This window comes from Lathamus discolor, chromosome 2 (genome assembly GCF_037157495.1).
Source record: "Lathamus discolor isolate bLatDis1 chromosome 2, bLatDis1.hap1, whole genome shotgun sequence".
Lineage (NCBI taxonomy): Eukaryota > Metazoa > Chordata > Aves > Psittaciformes > Psittacidae > Lathamus > Lathamus discolor.
The window spans coordinates 14746796-14767618 of NC_088885.1; the positions used below are offsets into that span (position 1 = coordinate 14746796).

Consider the following 20823-nt stretch of genomic DNA (forward strand, 5'->3'; position numbering starts at 1 on the left):
GAAGTAAGAACAAATAAACCTAAAAATAGTGAGTAGTCTCAGTTCTGAAACCTCCTTCCACTGGGCAATGCCTTCATTGCGTTGAAAGTGACTTGGACTTAGAGACTTCCACTGGCCCTGCCCAAACCAAAACTGTTTTAGTGTTGCCCAACTTGTCGCTTTCTGGCTAGCCAATGTCTCACTTGCCAGTGCTATACTTTGGCATCACCGAAAACACTACTGAACTCCATACTTGTTTCCGTGCCATGTTGTCTCACCAAAGCTTGTTCTTTGCTGCAAACAGAAGCAAGAAACCTCACAAGGTTGCCAGGGCTGCACAAAATTGAGTTGCTGCACTGCCTGCAAGAGAACAGCTGGGCTGGTGAAGCATGTGAACCTCAACTGGAGCCATTAAGTGTAGTGTTTGCGAATCTGCCTGTATTATGCTATTCCTCTTGAGCCATTCATTGGTTGTACCTTGTTACTAGCTTGGGCAGCAAAGTCTGCTTTTCCTGTAATCTCAGCACACCATGAAGTAAATACAATGAAGTACTTGTCTGTGTGTGGGTCATAGCAACTTGTGAGCTAGATATTGATTGGCCATCACTACATATGGTCTGTGATCGCACCTCACACATTGTATTGTGCAGCTGTTGTTAAACGGTGCATGCATGTGCCCACTAAATGTTATAACATTTTCCTTTACAATCAACTCTCATCAGGAGCCAAGGCCAGAGATGTGTTAGAATTGGCCCATCTCCATTTAGTTTACAGCTGTTGCCCAGGATGTGGGGAGAGACACAAGGTTAAGTAGTGATGGGTCCAGCAAATGCAGTGAGCTGTTGCTGTAATGCTTGCAAATCAAGCTGGGGCAAGAGTTAATTTGGATTTCTGGAAATAAGTGTTGCTAATTTAAAAACAAATTAAGTACAAAAATTGATCATAGTGCAAAACCAGTATAAAAATGCCTGCAAGGTAAATGGTGTGGCTCCAAACAGGTCTCTCAGAAATCCCAGGGAATGCTGAAAGCAAAAGGAGTGAGTCATAAGCACATGAGCCGAAAGAAGCTGAATACAAAATCATGCATCTCTACTTAATTCCATCACATGATGAGTCCTGGGGCCCTTCATTTAATCGGAGAGCAGAGCAGTGGGGAAACTTCATTCTCACTTCTCAGTGGGGACCGGAGGAGTTACCGTGTGCAGGCACCGGGCACTCTCTGCTTCCCTGAGCCAACACAGGGGCTCCAGCACTATGAGCGGTGCTCGCCAACACCTCGGATTCCTGCTCCTGGCCGAAGCGGTGCTGTGTGCTACTGCCATACGTAAGTGCCTCCTTCACCCTGTCCCCTCTTCCTGCCCCTGCAGGTTCGATGTCCTGAGCCAGGGCACTAAGAATGGCTGCTCCGTGCAGGTGCAGTTGTTGCTGGAGGTGGGCTTGGGAAGCAGGAGGTGACAGGTAGCTCCACTTGGGTTGCCTGGCTCTGGGTGGAAATGTCACTTGAGCTGGAAAAAAACTCCAAGAGCTGTTCAGTTATCGATTCCCCGAGCTCCACAGATACACAGCACTGACTGTACCTTGGCTCAGTCTTGGCTCACTTCAACACATTTCTAGTAATAGCTCCCCAGCTGAAGCATGGCTAGAAGGGCACATGTAGAAAGGACTTCTCCCAGTTTGCTCAGCTCAGCTGTGGCTGGGAGAAGCCAGGTCAGAGGCAGTGCCCCCCACTGGGATGCCCTGACCTGTGGATCCTCAAACCTGGGGAGCCCAGTTACAGAATTAAATCCTAATGCCACAGTGAGCAGGCACGGGGCTGGTCCTTTGCTTTTTTCCTGGGCTCCCAGCTTGACTCAAGTCTTAGGTTGAGCTCCTGAGTTCAGGGCTGGGATCCCAGAAATGGGATTTTAGGCTTAAATTACAGAATCTACAGTAAGGAAAGTGAAGAAGTTAAAAGCTGAGGTCCAGCTGAGGATCCACTTAGCCTTGTACCTGTTTCCAATGGGACACAGTAATAGACATATAACCAGGCAAGCATATACTGGCATTTACTCGGGATACATTTGCAGCATCAGAAGTGCCTCTGTCAGATGCAGAGTCATTGTATTTAAGAGTTTTTCCTGGACTTTTCTTCCACCCATTCATGCACTTGGGTTTTGATTGCAACTGTGTAAATTTTTGACACACACACAATATGCTGCCAGAAAGAAATTTCACACCTTAACTGTGCCTTATGTGAAGAAATACCCTTTGTGCGCTTAGAACCTGTAACCTGCTGGTTTCATTTGATTCTCCTTAACTTCTGTACTTCCAGAAATAGCGACAAATTGCTCCTGCCTCCATGGCGTTCATCATTCTGGCTTTGTATTCTGCTTTGTCACCCCTTCTCCAGGCTCAAGACACAGTCTATTTAGCTGTTCCTCATATAGAAACAATTCTAACCTTTTGTAGCATCCTCACCACCTATCTCCGAACTTTCTCAGTTTCCTTATACCCTGCTTGATCTGCAGAGAACAGAGCAGCGTATTCAAGACATGAACATACGTGGAATTTTACAATGCTGTAATGACGATTTCATCTTTGTTCTCTATCTAACCTTTTCCTAGCTTTACAGCTACTGCATTCAAAACTGTAAAGCTACAGGATCTCGCTTCTGAGTAGCAATAGCTAGTTCAGGGCCCCTCATTCTGTCAGTTACATTTAACTATGCTGAATTTCATAAAGCTTTATTCTTGAGCCATTGAGACTCTTAAGTCCTCCCCTCTATTAGTTTCAGATGCTCTCTTCAGCAGCTTAAATCTGTTTTCCCGATTATGAACATTAAAAATTATTTCAGCAATTGAGAAAACCGGACACTTATTCATAACTTCCGGCTCATATATCTTAATCAATTATTTACTCATGTGAATGCCTTCATTCTTACTCCATGGTAACACAGACCCTTTATGTGCCTTTATTGTGGGACCTCACCAAATGCTGTCTGGAACTCAAGCAGACAATAACAAGCAGGTCAGCCCTGCTCCCATGCTCTCTGGCTCCCTCAGCGTAACTTGAATCCATTTGTGAGGAATGCACTGCTCTCATGGCATATCATATTAATGCACTGTATCTGCTAATTCTGTTCCTCACTGCTGTTTTTACAAGCTTCTCCAATTTGAGCCTCAAACTTTTTGTAATCCTCTAAATCTTCCCTGGAAGTGTTTTTAAACAGTTTTTAAACACTGTCATCACTTTTGCCAACTTTTGTTTCTTGGCCACTAAAGCAGTTTTGAAACAAGATGTTACATGCTATGGTTAATAGCTCATTTATTTCACTCTTGAATAACGTCCATACTTTGTGAGCCATCGTATCTAGCCAACTTCTTCATTATTTTGGTTTGCTCTATTATTTCATTTTTCTTTTGTGCCAACACTTCATTTTGAGAGAGATTCTCCAGCATCGCAAAGAAAAATTCTAGCACCAAAACCTCTTACACTCCTCTTCTGTGAACGAAAATTTAAACTAATATACTTGACTGTCATACTATCCCTTTATTATCCCTGACGCTTCTTTTGTATCTACATCATCTTTTGCCCCTACAGACTTTCTGGCAAGCTCTCCACTACTTTTGTATTTGAAAAAAAAGAGAATTTGTAAGTTTGATGTTTTTTAAGTTGTTCCTCAAATTCCTTTTTTTGTCCTGCTTCATTACGTTTCTATACATAACTTTAGAAAGCTCACAGTATTTTCTGTCATCTTAGCTGGGCCATATCAGCCTTTTTACTTGTAATACACTTTCAACTTCTTTAGCTGGGTCATTTTTTTGTTGCTGTTGTTACAGCATTGGCTTTTGTTCTCTCTGTCATGGCGAACACACTACCACAGGAAATGTTGAACGTCTTGTCTTTGCTACATTTTTCACCAGAATGAAAACCAGAATGAGAAGGAAGAAAGTCAATCAGAGTGTAAGAAAGATCTTTTCTTCTATGATCACCTCACCAAAACTATTATAGTAATCAGTTCCTTTGAGTGTAATATTAGTCTCTCTATTTTGAAGTGAATTGCTCTAATTTTGGTTATGACCAACATCTGTTCTTGAGTGGTTTTCATTGTTAATGGAGAAATACATTAAAGCCTTCGGTCCTTTAAATTCAGCAACTGAAAATCTTCAGTTCCATGTGTTAGAGAAACCAGTGCTGAAGTCTTTGCTCATCTGAAAAAATGTCATTGTCTTGTCCTGAAGCTTGTAAAATGTTTTATATTCGATTGAAATAAACAAAGCACATCAGGGAGGCACAAAAATGCCTGAGGAGCTTGTGATTTAGGAGCAGTGACCACAATTATTACCAAAGCTGGACAAGAAAATGACTTATGAATTCAAGGCTTGTTATTGAAGATTCAAAATTAAAAGCATTTCTAAAATTAAAAGTGCTCCAGCTCTTATTGATGAATCAAGCATTTGGGAAGAAAACAATGATTGAAATGTTTTGATCTGACAAAGCCAAAACATTTTATGTATTAAATTTAGATAAAAATCAAAGAGAATGGGAGAAAGAAATTAGGAAAAGTCCCCAGTCACTTACTTTCAAATAAGATGGCACATTAATTTAATGACCTAAAATGTAATTGAACTTGACAAGCCTTTGTGAAACACTTTTATAGTTGCTAATCTGTTTTTTTCCTGACAAAAGTTTCTGAAGGACATTACCTTCTGACCAAGACTGAAAACAATACAGCATGTGATACAGGCCATTAAACAAATATCAGTCCTGATGCTTTATGCTTTGCTCACACCAAAATATATTAAATCTGGAAGAAAAACTTGATCAAGTGATTTAAGTGTGACTGTGGAGTGTTCCTGTAGGGCAAAAGACCGTGGGAGAGTATGACTGCATGCAAAATCTGTTCTCTTCCTTGAACCTTTTGGTCCTGGGGAAGAGAGCTACCAGCATCAGTTCAGAGTGACCATTGGGATGGGACTGGTCAAGGGGTGTCCTTCCTGCCCAGCAGAAATTTCACTGGGCAATGAAACATCAAGAGGAAGCAGCTCCTCTGAGTGCTGTTTCTCTGGTTCTCCCTCACAGTAAAATTAGGAGTCACATGCCCATAAAGACTGTGCTTAGACAGGCTACACCTGCTCTGTGCCTTTCCCAAAACTCGGAGGAATTCCAGCACAGCCAGTTATGTTACAGCGACAGGGATATTCTTGCCCTTCTTACAGGTCTCTGCATTTTCCTTGAAGTGATCCAGCTCTTTGTTCTACTTGAGTATAAACCTCAGCAGCATTCAGCATTAGCTGCCTTTAAAATGAAGGCATCAAAAGCAGAAATCCCTTGATGTTGTGACTGAATGGCACGCCCAGCAGTTACTTGATTAACATGACAGAGTTGTTTAAAGCCTCCAGGCATTCATGGGACTCTGCCTATGAGCCTACTTAGGAACATCTTTTTATGGCATCCCAAAGTTGTTGATGTGTTCCTACAGGTTACTTGGCTATTTACTTTGCTTTTCATTATGCGTACTTTGTGACAGAGAGATCCTAGAAGGCCTGGGAAAAGCTTGAGCCCATCATTTGTAGTAATATGAGAAGAAAGAGGTTATTAAAGTGATTTAATATCTTAGCCATTTTAAAGTAATAGGCATGAAGTTTATATGTTTTTGTTGTTGTATTATAAACACACTGAATTTACTGTTCAGCTCTAAATTTCCTTTTCTGGGAATACCAGCTTCTGTTACAATTGATTCCACCCCTCCCACCCAACCAACCAGCCAACTCACCAAAGCAGCTTCACTGGGTCAAAGTTAATTCCTGGCATAACTTCCACTAGAGCATAACTCAGACACTGAGTGAATTTATCCTGTTAGCGTTTTACTCATATCATTACCAGGCAAGCGCAAAGCCATCAGCAATCAAGCAATATCTGTACAACCAGCCTGATTGTTGCAGGGTTATGTCCATTCATACAAACAATTGCTCTGATATGGTCAAAACGTTTTAGACCTTCTTATTCTTTCTCTGGAAAGCTTGCAATAGTGCAAGTAAAAACGTGTCAGTCTGACAATGGTGGCATTGTCTTCATGTTGGTTATAGTTGATGTATTTATAGATGCAATGATAAAACTCTGTAATTTTCTACTGGTGAAGAGTTTTCTAATCAGAACAAGAATACAGTCATAATAGGATAGCTGTTCAGCATAAGAGCAATGCCTTTTAGAGTGGTAGGGAAAATGCTGTTACATGGCATGTTCATTTCTCTCTCCAGGGTTTCAAGATGTGCTGAGCCAAGGAAGTACTTCTCCTGTCACATCCTACAGGAAGCTACAAGGCTGGTCTAGTGATCAAAATAAATGGAATGAAAAGCTTTACCCTTTCTGGAAAGAAGGAGATCCCAGATGGAAGGACTGCTGGAAAGGTGATTGTACATATGCATTTCAAAGACACTGAGAAAATTGGCCAGAAAATCCACCTCACTGAAGTGCACAGGTGCTATAGTGCTTTTTCATTGGGGCAATATCCATCACTGCTGTGAGGAACAGCAAATTAGCGACAATTGGCTTTGATACCATTCCCAGGGTATTTTCTGAGGAAGCAGAAGAGTGAGTTGTTACAGGAAATGACTTCCCATGACTCATAGCCTCAGACATTAATATTTATGAAGTATTGATGGCTCTAGGACAATCCATTACTTGAAATATGCCCTAAAGGACCGACAGCTTCAACTGCTACCTTGGTAGGGCATTGTGGGCTTTAGCTTGATGACTTTGGTGAAGACCCTGTTTATCATCACCTGGTCTGAGCTGAGGTCTAAAGGCTGTAACTCTGGAGAGAAACAAAAATATTCTCCTCTGACCCCTATGGGTGAAAACCTATATTCTTACCTCTCAGAAGGAAACTGGTGACAGACCACTAAATGATGTGAAGAGAAATGGTGAGTCCCTCTGATTGTTCTAAGTTGGGGTTTAAATAAGAGTGCAAGTGACTTAGAAGCACAAACCCCCTCAGAAACAGAGCACGCAATAAAGCGTTTCTAGTGTAAATAGTGGACAGCTGCAGGTAGCTGCTGCTCCGATGCATCTTGTACTGCAGTGAAGAGCAATTTTCTTTTTTACAGGCGGAAGGGTGACAGTCAAATTGGACACTGACAGCCCAGCACTGGTAGGATCCAACGTGACTTTTGTTGTGACTCTCCAGTTTCCCAAGTGCCAGAAAGAAGATAATGACAGCAACATAGTATATGAGAGAAACTGTACCCAGGGTAGGTAGCTGCAATCTCCCCGCACTGTGCATGTGTCTGACTTTGCTGCTGATGTGAACAGGTCATGAATCCTTGAAAACATCACAGGCACACCCTATGACACGCCATGGCACTTTTAACTGGTACCTACACTCGTGTCTAACCTGTGCTACACCAGGTTCTCTCCTCACAAGATTGCTATGGTATGTTTACTGTTCTGTACTCACTATATATAATGACGTTGAAAAACCCTTTGGAAAGAGTAAATCTCACATTCCCACATTTTAAGATTTAAAAAAAAAGACGAAAATACAGAATTTAAAAACCAAGCAATCTTTTCATCAGAGAATCACCATTTTCAGCTTATTTACCATCTTATTTTACCAGAGCAAAAAGCTATCATAATCCCAATGTTTGAAACTTCCACATCTAGAGCATAACAGGCTGCTGCACTTTTCCTCCTCTGAACTCATAAATGTTTAACAAATTGTTTTACAGATCAAAATAATTTCCATTTCAAGGCATGTCAGCAACTTTTTTTGTCAGCCTGAGTTCTACTTTTTGATTGCCTAATGTTTTGTTAACAGCTGACATCCATTCTCTACTTAAGATCTGTTGTGCTGTTTGGGGAAAGAAATGGCCTTCTCATTATTAAGAAAGGAACTGAAAATCATGTCTAAGCTATTTAAAGGTGCCATAGAAAACTTTTCTAGCAAAACAAAGTCACTTCCTCACAGCAGTTCTGCAGCTGCTATTGCTATTCACCATTTTAGATTCTGCTTGCCAAAGGTTCAGGTAGCCCCATTAACTCCAGTGAAACGGTAGCATCCTGTGTAGCCAATAGCAAGTTTTGGGCAAGGAGTTTCAAACTGTCTGGCCCACGTGACATTAAAGTTTTTTCAAGCTTCTAAATAAAATAATGCCAAACAATCGTGTGTTTACATTAAAAAACAAAGCACAACTTTAGAAACACTGAATGTTTAAAACCTGTTATTTAAGTGCAATAACTGCTGTAAACTGGGGTGTCTGCCTCCTGCTCCCTGCCTTTCTGCACACTTCTCATGTCCTATTTCTACACTTAGATTTTCCAGTTTCCCAGGATCAGCAAGTCTATGTGTACAACTGGACTGAATGGATTGACAACTGTGGCTGGGAAAACTGCACAAGCAACCACAGTCATAATGTATTCCCAGATGGGAGACCTTTCCCTCATTATCCTGGCTGGAGGAGAAGGAACTTTGTCTACGTGTTTCACACATTTGGTTAGTACCGTAACACATCCCTTGGTTTGGCGGATGCTGCAAAGCTTATATTCATTCTGCATTCTGTAGCTCACTTGTCAAGTATGTTATTAGAAGTCCTTTAAAAAGGATTTCACACTCTTAAGTGGAGATCCAAAATTCATTCACCACATTCCAGAGAGGCCATCAGCTGCCATGTTTGGAAATCATGGATTACCAGGAGATTCTCTTTAAATCTGCATTCACAGTACTACCACTGAAGAAAAGTAATTTCAGTAGTACCTAAAGATCCTTTTCTAGGAAAACAGAGGGTCTGAGCAGGTCAGTCAGATGATTTGTTGACCACTCACTGCCACTTCGGATCCTTACCTTTAAGAGAGACCATAGTGCTGTGTATTTTCAGGCAGGTTAAACAGTGCAGCACTTCTTGCCTGTGGGTAGGTGAAAACTGCCACTGACTGTGTGGTACTGACCTGGTTGCAGATGCCAATTTTTAGTGTTTCCAACTCCTGAGAATGTAACTGTTGGGCTACTCCTGTCATTGGCTACATACTAAATCTTAGTATCCTAAGTTAGCTTGGCCAAATCAGTACTATCATCAGTATCAGCACGAGTAGTAACAATAATAATGTCCCAAATTTTAGGTAGAGGTAATACCTACCCCAAGAGCTGTTACAAAGACAAATAAACAAACATACACAAAGGGCTCTAGGGTATGAAGAAAGAGGTATTATATCTTCTTGCTACACTGAAAGTGCAAACTCAAGATCACTTAAAGTGCTTAAAAGGTAACAACATCCATTACATAATCCTAATGACTTAATGTAACAAAATTGCTTTGGAAAGATGCAGGTGCTAATTTTTCTTAGATTGGTGAAATTTGGGGCATCTTTCTGACACCTTCAAAAAACCACATAAATAATGGGAGTAAACACATTGTAAAAGTATTCAGCCCTCAAAACCCACCTGCCAAGTAACTGAAACACAATTCTAAACTATTCATTTTGTGTTAGACAATCCAAGATTCACAGATATATTGCTTCTCTTAAAACAACTCGTAGCTTGGCTGAAGGAGAAAACTTCATGCTGTGTTTCAGGTCAGTACTATCAGAGAACTGGACGATCTTCAGCAATGTTTTCAGTCAACACAGCAAATATCACTCTTGGCAAACACGTGATGGCAGTATCCATCTACAGGAGAGGGCACTCCTCATATGTTCCAATTGCAAGAGCAAGTGCCATTTATGTTGTGACAGGTGAGTGTGCTGAAATAAATTGTAATAAAATATTGGGGGGGGGTATTGTTGAGGTGTTAAAAGAATTCAGCACAAGCATTATCTGGCACAAAAAGAAGACATTGGCCTGAGAAAGGTTTTTAATATGAAAACGGAATCTCTGGTAAATTGCCTTGAGTAGTGTAATTGACCTTTGTATCTAGCTCAGTTGTGATACCCCTACTTTGTAATGAAAAATTATTTATGAGAGGAAATGCGATCTTCCACAGATCCCTGGGATTCCTCATTTGTTTCTGGGTAACTGTTTCCTACTGACATTCACTCCTCAGATCAGTAAACCGAATTAAAGTAGAAACCCATGTTAAAGATATTCATGTCTCACATTCTGACTGTTGCTGTTCAGGGACTTTGCTGCTGTTTGTTGGTTGCGGCCAGGTATTCACGCTTTATTTACTTCCTTTTTTTCCCCCACTCCAGACAAAATTCCAGTATCTGTGAGTATGTTCCAAAAACATGACCGCAACATCTCAGACTCCATTTTTATCAAAGACTCACCAATCACATTTGATGTGAAGATCCATGATCCCAGCTACTATCTTAATAATTCTGCCATCTCTTATAAGTGGAACTTTGGAGATGGAAGTGGCTTATTTGTAGCCAGCAGTCCTGTGGTGTCTCACACCTATACTCTGCAAGGAAACTTCACTCCAAATTTAACTGTCCAAGCCATCATACCTGTACCTTGTAAGCCAGTGACACCCACTGTACCACTGCCCACCTCAGCAGGTAAGAGTTTATTGAACAGTGATGATATTCAGAGTTACGGTAAAACTCTAAATTCTGATATTTTAGGTTCATATCTTTAGAAGATTTACTGTCATCAATGAAAGAGCTGCAAAACTCTGCAAACCCTCTATAAATTGGTTTAGAGACAGAATCAATAAGCATAAACTCTACACTACACTTGATATTAGCTGAAAGGCTGAGAAATGGTTGGCACTGGAACAGGTTGCCCAAAGAAGTGGTAAATGCTCCATCCCTGTCAGTGTTCAAGGCCAAGCTGGACACAGCTTTGGGTGACATGGTCTAGTGTGACAGGGGGGTTGGAACTGGATGATCTTAAGGTCCTCTCCCACCCAAACCACTCAATGATTCTAGGAAACTCTTCTATGATTCTATGGTAGGCATCACTTACACATTTAACACATGACACATCCAGTTCTACCACCACAGTGACAGCATATAAGGTCTTCATGTTGACATACATTACATATAGATTTGTTTTCATACCCTCTACCACATCAGGTCTAGTGGTTTTAGCCTTGCCTACTCAGCATCATCCTCTGAGGTAAGATGTAAGTTTTAAGTGAGAAAGAGGTATTTCAGAACCCTCTTCTAACCAGTTCCTTTCTGGTTTGTATTAACATCCACCTGAAAATAATAAGATTGAATTAAACTAGAAAATAAACTTACTCATATTACAAAATATGGGATTTCCATGTAGCATTATCCCAGAACTGCTTTTCCACTTTGAATTTATGTACTATCACATTTCAAAATAACTTTCATTATGTTCAGCATTGGTTTATCATCTCAGTGGTTTTAAGGTTTGCAAAAGGCCTGCAGTTTCAGCCTGGGTAGTTCTAATACTATTCAATTGTAAATGTGGCTGTATTTTTCAAATTTCAGAATTTTAACACGTGTTTTTACCAAAATGCTGAGTGAGAATGAAAAATGAATGGAAAGATACAATTTTCACCACTTCCTCTCTTCATTTTTCCACTAGCTGTAATGTAGAGCAGTGAGGAAATATCTTCTTTTAAAAGGAGCATTTTAAACCCTTTATTGGACTTTGGATTTCTTCTATAATTGATTTGGGAATTTCAAAGAAGAGTTTAATCATATCAAACCTTGCAGTCTCACTTTCATTTCACAGAGATGGCTCACTAGCAAGGTGGCTTTTAGAGTGAGGCTACCCAGGCCACCTCAGGGTTCTACACCTGGGCACATGTGTTTTCTTTAAGGCTGATTACCATGGTCCCATACAGATACATACATGACTGCACAGCTGTAAACCAAAGTGACTAATGACCTAGGTAATGAATACAGTTGAGACATATGCCCATGCTCAGAATACCTCTAAGAAGAACTCGTTCTAAAGCCGTGCATCTATTCTTTCTCCTTCAACCCAACAGTAATGGCTGGAGCAGCTTCTAATGCAGACTATTCTACCACTGTTGAGGCAATGGAAGATAATCCAGATGAAGGCTGCCATATTTACAGAAATGGATACTACAGAAGTGGTATCTCTGTCGTAGGTAAGGACATGGGTCAACACCTGAACGGAAGAATGGGGTTAACAACAATGTATGGTAGAGATAATATTTATTTGGGTTCAATTTTATCAAATACGCAAGACCCACAATAAGATCCTTCTCTGGATGTAGCTGACATTTTAAGAGATTAATGTACAGACAGCTAAGTGGCTGACTTTGGTTTCTTTACATGCTCTACCAAGACCTAATGGCAGAGATTATAGACCCTTGATTTCAGAGATGCAAGGCCAGGCACTGGTCTGGATGCCTGCTGATGGCTCCCTCTATGCTACATATGGTGTTTCCAGGCATTCAGGCTGGAAAATGGGTGGTGGGGATGTGCACCATACCACTACTTTCTATATAATCAGCTTCTGAACCTGTCACACCTGGAACATACTAGCCTCACGGGAGTCACATAAGGTTGAATTGACCTTGGCATGAACGAATGTCACAGGTAGTGGGACAGGGAAGTGGCTCAGTAAAATAAATAACTAAATAATAATAATGGAAAAATAAAATAGAGCAGAAACGAGCAGCCCCAAAGCAAAAGCACTGGAAAACCCCTCAGCTTTCAAACTGAGTGCTAAGAGGAGTGCTAAGGGAGGGAGAAAGCTATGGAAAACAAAACCTGAACCAAGTATCAGCCAAACACTTGAGGTTCTGTACATACAGACTTCAGAGCTTGTTATGTATTCTGCCACTGACATCTGTTTCCTCTCCCAGAGGGAATCCTTGAGGTAAATATTATACAGATGATGAGCATCCAGATGACAGAAAGTCAAGCTGAAAACTCACTGGTTGACTTTGTTGTTACCTGCCAAGGGAGGTAAGTGTGTGAATGAAACTGCCAGTCTTCCCTTTTTAATTAGGTGCTGGGACACAGTCTGTGCTTAGATACTGCTGCCTGAACAAAAGCTGGGAACTGCAGTGTTTCTATTTCTTGACTGGAACTAAAGATAATGCAAGTCTCATTTGTAAACTATGACAACAGGGTTTACTGCCAGGCTTTTAGGATTCAGAACAAATGTCAAGCCTCAGTAAAAAAACCCAGAACTAGATAGCAGAGAGAAACAATTCTGTGTTTTCCTGGCCAAGACAAGATTTCAGCACTTACTGGAAAATGGGAAGCAGTCTACTGAAATTGGAAGGAAACCCTTTTTTTTTTCTATGATTTTTTGACACTTAGAGTAAATGGATGTGCCCAAGCCATTTCTTGGACAGGAAAACACTGCACTAATATTCCTAGCTCCTAGAAGGGAATTATTGTTGAGAGGACTGGGAAGTACAAGAATCATCTTGGTAATGCAACTGGAGAACAATTAACCACTCATAAGTTAGTGTTCACTTTTTTGGCACATGATACTATATATAAGAATCTGCATTCCTTTCTTAATGTGTATTAAAGGTAACAGATTTTATACGGTGATTTGAGGCAGGTAATTCTGTGATCTCCATAAAATGTTAAATGATATGTAAACCAAATGGATGATTTTATAGATTGCATATATGCATTTTATAGAAAATCCACAGATATATATATATATATACACACAATGTACAGGTATGTATAAAATAAATACATAATATGTTAATAAAACACTCTTAAATCACTATAGTGCCACTCATTTCAGTAAAAATACACCAGCATAAAACTGTGGCATGAGTGCAATGTGTCTATAAACTGGGCTAAGGTCACTCCACGGGTGTAATATGCTCTTCTCTCTTCCCATCCCAGTCTCCCCACAGATGTCTGCACAGTGGTTTCTGACCCCACATGTCAGGTGTCCAAGTCTGTGGTATGTGACCCCGTCACCATAACTGATGAATGCTTACTCACCATCAGGAGAGCTTTTGAGGAACCTGGAACATACTGTATAAACATCACCTTGGGGGATGACACAAGTCAAGCCCTTACCAGCGCCCTGATTTCTGTAAATGGAGGTGAGTCCACACAGAGCAGATGTGGGTCATCTGTGAATAGCTTCTCCTGGTGGTTATTTCCCTGCAGGGGGAAAGAGCACAGGAATTTATATGGGGGTTTTATTATGCCTGGAGGCCACAGCTGAGACTGTACCAGCTTTTGTGAGAGTCCATGCAAAGATAAAGACACAATTGTTTCCCTATGGGAATTTTAGATATTAGAACTCAGCTTCATTGATGTTTATGATCCAATGAGTACAGTAATTATACAAATCCTTCAGTATCACAGACTATAAACAGTTCTTAAGCCATAACTTATTTTTCCACTGAATAATTCTGTTGGGCAGAAAAGCAGGTAGGGACACGCCAGCCAGCCTACTCCACACATGGAGAAATAAGAGAAACAGCAACGAATTCAGCTCATTTGAGATGGAATCAAAGTCTGTAGCTGAGCTGGCTGCCTTGGGTCCTCTGCGTAGCCTGTTAACCTTGACCAGGTTTCTATTTCTACATGAGGAAAAGATGAATCAGGTTCTGGAAAGACCGTGTACAGTCTGCCCCGAGCAACTATTTCAGAACAGGAGCTTTCCCTTTGGTTGGATGAGTATCACTATGTCTTGCTCATGATTATCCAAGCAGTCTTTAACAGAACCAGGTATTAAACTCAGCCTCAGTCAGAAGTCTAAATGATCATGCTGTCTCTCTGCTCACACTCCATTCCCCAACTGACCTCCCACGACAATGTCCTAGTGACTCATCTGAACTCTTTAATTACAATCAGCCAAGCAACTGACCTTTTGCAACAGTAGTTTTGGCTGATTTTATTTAATCTAGGTATAAATTTAGTTGTACCAAAATCAATTTGTGATAACTAAGGCACAATGCCTGACCTATAAATGCATTCCAGCTCCTACAGATGACAATCAGCATGCAACAGGATTTTTCAGAACTGCATTCACAGAAGCTAACTTTAGCCTAACAAGGCTGGTCTTCCCAGGTTTCCTCCAGAGGGTAAAGCTAAGTTGCACTTTGGGGCTTCTGCTATAATCAAAGCAGAATTAGGATCTAAGAGAGGTTGCTAATTTGAGTAATCTTCTGAGGGAGCCCATCTAATGTTTGCAAACATTTCTCATGTGCCACAATTTTCCACTCAGTTCAAGAGAAAGCAAGTATTTACAAATTTCTGGAAATCCCATTATCTGGTGCTTGAGTATTTGGTGCCTAAACATCTGGCCCTTGAAATTTGGCATGACTGTGCCTGGATTACATAGGCATTGCACAAAACATCCGCACTCAACTTGCTTAAGCTGCTATTGAATGAGTTGAAGTCCGATGATTTAGACCCATCCCATCAGTATGTGTTATCCCATCAGTATGTGTTGCTTTGAAAACTAGTCCAAGAACCTACCTTATTAACAAAATAAGGTAAATCCCTTTTGCCAAAGTCTCAGCTAAAATATTGTGTAAACCAGGAAAGAAGTCAAGACTTCACAAAGAATTGTGTCAACAAACTGGGAAATATAAGAGGCACATGTACCAAGTAAATGGTAAACCCTGATTTGATATCTTGATTTTCATAGACAGCAATTATAAATTAATAGCTGAAAAGGGAAGCCAACATGCACCTCTAGGATACTTCATTGTATAAACAGTGTTGTTAATATGAGGACCAAGAATGTGTCTCAGTGTTTGTAAATTCAATAAAGGTACACTCTGTGGACTGGAAAATGAAGATATTTAGCAGAACTTAAAAAATACTTGTAATGATTTGGCTTCTTCCATCAGATATGATGCAATTAATTAGAGTAGATGTGGGTGAAATGGTCGATGACAAATCACAGAGCAGAGTTCAATAACTGGCAGAGCTCTAAGTTCAGTTCCTGAAATGAGCACTTTAAAAAAGCAGAGCCGTCAGCTCTTGGATAAGGTAAATAAATTTAAGTCCATAAAGCTCTCAGCCACACTCTGCCATCTTAGCATATGAGACTGCAACAAACAGTAACATTTAAAAAACACGTTTTTTATCCCCTTTCCCCTGGTCATCACCTCTAAGAGAAAACTGAAGCTGATTCTAACACTAAAGCTCATGAAAAGACTGCATCTCCCATACTCTCAGTGTAAATATTTCCCTAGCATAGCACTGGTAAGGAGCAAATCAGCCTCACCTCATGGGGTGCCAGCAAGACTCTCCATTGCCTTCCATGCTGGAAGGGCAGCCATGTGTCTCAGCCCATATGTGAAAACTGGCAAAGCCTAACTCACACTGGCGGAACTCAGAATTAAACCGATTAGGCTGTGAAAGCACCACCTCCTGCAAAAGTCACTGACCTCCAATGTTTAGCATATTAGAAGTATTAAGTGTACTTCAGTCTGTACAGCAATCAGATTTTGTAAAGAAAACATCACTTTTACTTATTTCACTGTGAAAAACAGGCTCATTTTTAATCAGACCATTTTCTGAACTCTAGGATCATCATCAGGAAAAACAGAAGGTGTCTTTATCTTCCTTGGTGTGCTGGCAGTATTGGCCACCATTGGGGCTTTTGTCCTTTACAAGTAAGTTGCTAGTTTCTGGTATTAAAAACAGTTCAAGGAACTGTCAAAAATATTAGTTTAAATTAACAAAACTAACAAATCTGCATTCGCTATATTTTTGTTTCTTTTTTATTGTGATTCACAAATATTATGGTTAATATTCAAGAAAATGAGATATTGGATTAAGCCACAAAACCATTGGAAAATATGCAAATATTCAAGACTTCCACAGGAAATTACATTCTGTGCTCATAAGCACAAACAGTAATACTAGGAGGCCTGGGAACTGCATGTAAGCAATAAGCAAACTCAAACTGCATGATGCAATGCATACATGCAGTAAGACCTAGCAAAGAGAAGTCCAATTTAGCTCTAAAACTCTTAGAAGTCTTTGTTAATGACTGACATATCAAGAACTAATCATTAAAATTCTTCATTAAATTGACAAATTCTTTGGGGAAAGGGTGCTGGGCATGCAGGAAAGTAGTTAACAAAAGCATCATGAGCTTGGATGTTTCTCATGAAACTAAGACTGCACCAAGACTCACCCTTTGCAGTCACTGGTGAGAAAGAAACACCTCCACAGAGCAACAGAGCCTTCCCATTAACCAAGCCTTAGTCACCACTGCTGACTGTTAACCATTAGATGGGGTTGAAAAGCGAAGGAGAGAGAATATGTCTGTCATGAATACATGATTCTCTTATACACTGGTCACATGCTAAATGTGGATTTTCATCTAAACATCTTTCAGCAACTAATTGTGCACATTCCTTGCAGGAGGTACAAGCAATACAAGCCTATTGAGAGAAGCACAGGACAAGCAGACAACCATGAGGGACTAACTGCTTACTTCAGCAATCTCAAAGCAATTTTCTTCCCTAGTAGCACTGAGAAAAATCCTCTGCTGAAAAGCAAACCAGGCATTGTTTAAACCTTTAGTCTAACAGTGGTTAGGTTACGTATAGAACTCATACCTGAACTGTACTTTGATGGGTTTTTCTTATTGTTATTAAAAAACCAGGGGTAAGATGAAAGCACATACAGATGGAATGTTAACTTTTGGGGGCTTGGTGCAATTAGAAATACTAAACCAGTCCTTTGCAGAAAACAAGGATATAGTTTTGAGTACTTGCTGTTCTTGCTTGTGATCTAGGATAGTGTTCTGAATCACCCCATACCCTTTATCTGGGTTTTCTTATTTCTTGGTTAATTAGCTGCAAAAGTAATCAGATCCACAATCTGGAGGAGGGGGGGGGAAAAGGGCTAATTAAACAAACAATCCAACCTTGTAAATAGTTACGTCTTAGACAGACAGTCCCTTATAGCCGCTTACTGCCTTAACAGGATTCATGCCTTAGCTAGAAAGAAATAGAAAAACAGACACAGGGAGCAAGCATGTGTTATGCCTGTGGAATGAAACGTGCCATGGCCTATTCCCAGGCATTGCCACTGAACTGCTGACGCTGTTACACTGTTTAGGAGGTCCTAGCACAGTCTTGCTCCATGTGAGCTAGCTCCCCACCAAGCAAACCCCAGATTCTGGGAAGCACCAGAGGCACTGTACCCCACCAGGAGTTTGGCAGCAGCCATCCTGTTTTGCAGGGCTCAACAGCATGGATGCAGCTCATTACATGCCAGTTGGCCCCAGTGCCAGAAAACAGGGCTGGACACATTTAGTTTCCTACTGGACATGTCTACCAGTGTGTAAGTCACTATAAACTAGACCACAGATAACCCAAGCAACAAGATCAGGCCCATGTGCTGGGCTCTCCCTGTTTTAACTTGTACTCTGAGACCCATGTATGAACCTTAGATGCAATTGCTAATGCTGCCTTTTGTTTCTTTGCTTCTGTTGGCCTTGAGACACTGAACTGGCACTGCTGTTCCTCAGAGGGCAGGTATGTGCTCCATGTACAAAGGTCAGCAGAATGAGGATTCTAGCAGGAAGGGGAAGAATTCAATTCCCTTTTCCCCATCTCTTTTAATTTCTCTCTCTCCTGCTCCTCTGTCTTCAACCACTTAATCAAATAAATGAAAACCCCAATATAAATAAAACACTATGCTCCAGTTTCTGCTTTTGCATAATGCAAAAAGCTTAGGAAGTGTAAACTTCTGCAAAACCAATGTGCCTTCACCCTAGCTGCAGTTCTGTGTTAAGAAAACTCATGTTGAGGCCCTTCCCAAGTAATCTGGTCTTCTATCCATACATGCTCATCATTCTGCATTGTGACATTTCACAGTGCAAGACCAGAAGGAAACTGCTGAAGGCTGGATTACTGGATAAGAAAAGAAGAGCATCTTATTTGTATAGGAGAAGATGCTGCTAATAAGGTTTACTGAGATGATGAAACAGACCAAAAATGCTTTAAATAGTTGTCTGTAAGAGCTTTGCTGTTAATATTAAGGGTTCTAATCAAAACGAAGTTAACTTTCAATTGGGAGGCGCAAATGACCTTACACAATCCATTTCTAAACACTGAATTCTTTGAAGATCTATACTTCCATACAATTAGCTTATTTACTTGCCAGCTCTCAATACATATTGTTCTTGGGTCCTGAGGCAATATATGAGCATAAACATGTTTCCTGGTATTTTAGCAGACCTGTCAAATACTCATCATTCTTAATCTCAATCTAGTATTCACCACCATTTTCCCAGTGCATGGACACCTTTTAATGATTTAAGGATATAAAAAAAATGCAGATTCCATCATACCTGTGAGATTATTTCTTTAGTTCTAAAATTCGGCAGCTTCTTTTCTTATTTTGTTTCCAGGTTCTCCAATTATTAAAATTCTTTTCTGGCCATTTCAGTTATATTATTAACAGCACCACAGTCACCATTGTTCCATCTTCCCTCCACATAACACCCTATTGTCTAACCATAACTGAGCATCTAAAACCACTTTCTGACTTAAACAGAAAACACATTTCCTGCAAGAATTACTGCCCGAATGTTATGTCCTCTGTTATCAGCCATACTGCTGACAGGAATTACTGTAATTTGTATTTGTTGCATTAGCTTGAGGCGGGACAGGGGTTTAGTGGAAAGCTTAAAATGACCTGTACTGCAGCATGAAAAAATCAAATCTGTCACAGCTATAATGCTTACAGTCAGTGCTGATGCAGGCTACCACTGACCTAGGCTTTATGTAGAAAGCATCTTATGTCAGTAAAACACTGCATGTTTGGAGCTCAGAGACATCTTGAGCTTTTGCATAGGAAAGAGCTTTTGGGCATCCTTTAAGAACTTTATCCTTTAACCTAAGCATATGGAATAGCTTGCACTGTGTTCCTTTAAATATCATGTGGTAATATTGAATTTGTGTAATGTGATTTTGCCTTTTCAGCTGTAACTTCCATTTCCTACATCTTCCCTTTTATACAATGGAATCTAACTGCTGCGTTGACAAATAAACTAATGATTTTAAAGAGTACATTTCCTTTGTCTCAGAAAGAGATACTGTCAGATAAGCAACTTGATGAGTTGTCCAATTACCAATCAAAACAGTATCTGCCTCCAGAAACACAACTAGATTTGCCTTAGTCTTAGCTCACTTACGGACATCTGGTACTATTGGTTAAATAGCCATTTTTGCAGCCTCCCCAGTACTCAGAGCAACAGCACCACAAACCTGAGGAGGAGACTTTTGTAACAACCAGATGACAGCTGAGGAACTCAGTTTCAGAACAGATTAGGATACAAATGAACTTCATGTCCTTCAAAGGCAAGAACAGCTGTCAAACAACAGACCTGTGAATGTCAGCAAATGTTACAAAACAGGTTTCAGGCATTCCCTCTGGAGGCATAACATCAAAAAAGGACATCAAACTTAGATGTACATCATCTTTAGAAAGAACATTGTTTCAAACACGGCATCAAGAGAAATGGAACATTAGCTGGCTAACAAGTTTGCTGAAGATTACTTCAAAAATGAAGTACCATTTTAAACCACTTCTTTTGTTCCTCCCTCCTTTTCTTCTTGACCACTTTTTATAGCACACAATTAAAAGACTCATTAGATGCAACATTTTTTTCTCACCAGAAGTATTTGCAAGCTGAAGAAGACCAGCCCCTGGAGGAATGTGCAAGAGACATCCAGACACTGTGGCCTGTTAGTGTGACTTCAGTCTTGTATAGCTTAGTCACATTTCCTTTGAAGCTAAAGCTTTATCACTATAGGTTTTACAACTCACACAATTATGGCTTTTAAGTCTTACCACTATTGTTTTGCCATCATACTCAGCGAGGGAGGTGAAAGAGGCTGAACAGCAACTCTTTCATTTTACTGACAGTGTAAAAACCAGCATCTCGGGGGAGGGGGTGGAGGGAAACACAGTAAACACAAATGCGTGAACTCGCCTAGGTCGTAGCTTTCTAAC

The 20823-nt window shown here is 40.4% G+C and overlaps 1 protein-coding gene and 1 long non-coding RNA gene across 4 annotated transcripts in view; one reads left to right on the top strand and one right to left on the bottom strand.

Annotated features, from left to right (window-relative positions):
• Positions 1-20823, bottom strand: part of LOC136007713 (uncharacterized) — a 47370-nt gene that overhangs the window by 25970 nt on the left and 577 nt on the right. For 2 of the 3 annotated variants that reach the window (XR_010609827.1, XR_010609824.1), the window contains exon 2: positions 13822-13986. This is a non-coding gene — a long non-coding RNA (uncharacterized LOC136007713). The remainder of the gene's footprint in view (positions 1-13821; positions 13987-20823) is intronic. The other variant, XR_010609825.1, reaches the window with a different exon arrangement.
• GPNMB (glycoprotein nmb) lies at positions 1099-19872 on the top strand. Its single transcript, XM_065665858.1, has 11 exons — positions 1099-1303; positions 6219-6368; positions 7068-7211; positions 8273-8452; positions 9529-9687; positions 10144-10452; positions 11862-11984; positions 12708-12810; positions 13720-13925; positions 16373-16460; positions 17218-19872. Exons 1-11 carry the CDS (start codon positions 1234-1236, stop codon positions 17369-17371), a joined length of 1686 nt encoding a protein of 561 aa, XP_065521930.1. The 5' UTR covers positions 1099-1233; the 3' UTR covers positions 17372-19872.

Coding starts and splice junctions, on each gene's coding strand:
- GPNMB (XM_065665858.1), top strand. CDS start 1,234: ATGAGCGGTGCTCGCCAACACCTCGGATTCCTGCTCCTGGCCGAAGCG. Junction 6,369..7,067: donor ATGGAAGGACTGCTGGAAAG/GTGATTGTACAT, acceptor TCTTTTTTACAG/GCGGAAGGGTGACAGTCAAA. Junction 10,453..11,861: donor ACCACTGCCCACCTCAGCAG/GTAAGAGTTTAT, acceptor TCAACCCAACAG/TAATGGCTGGAGCAGCTTCT.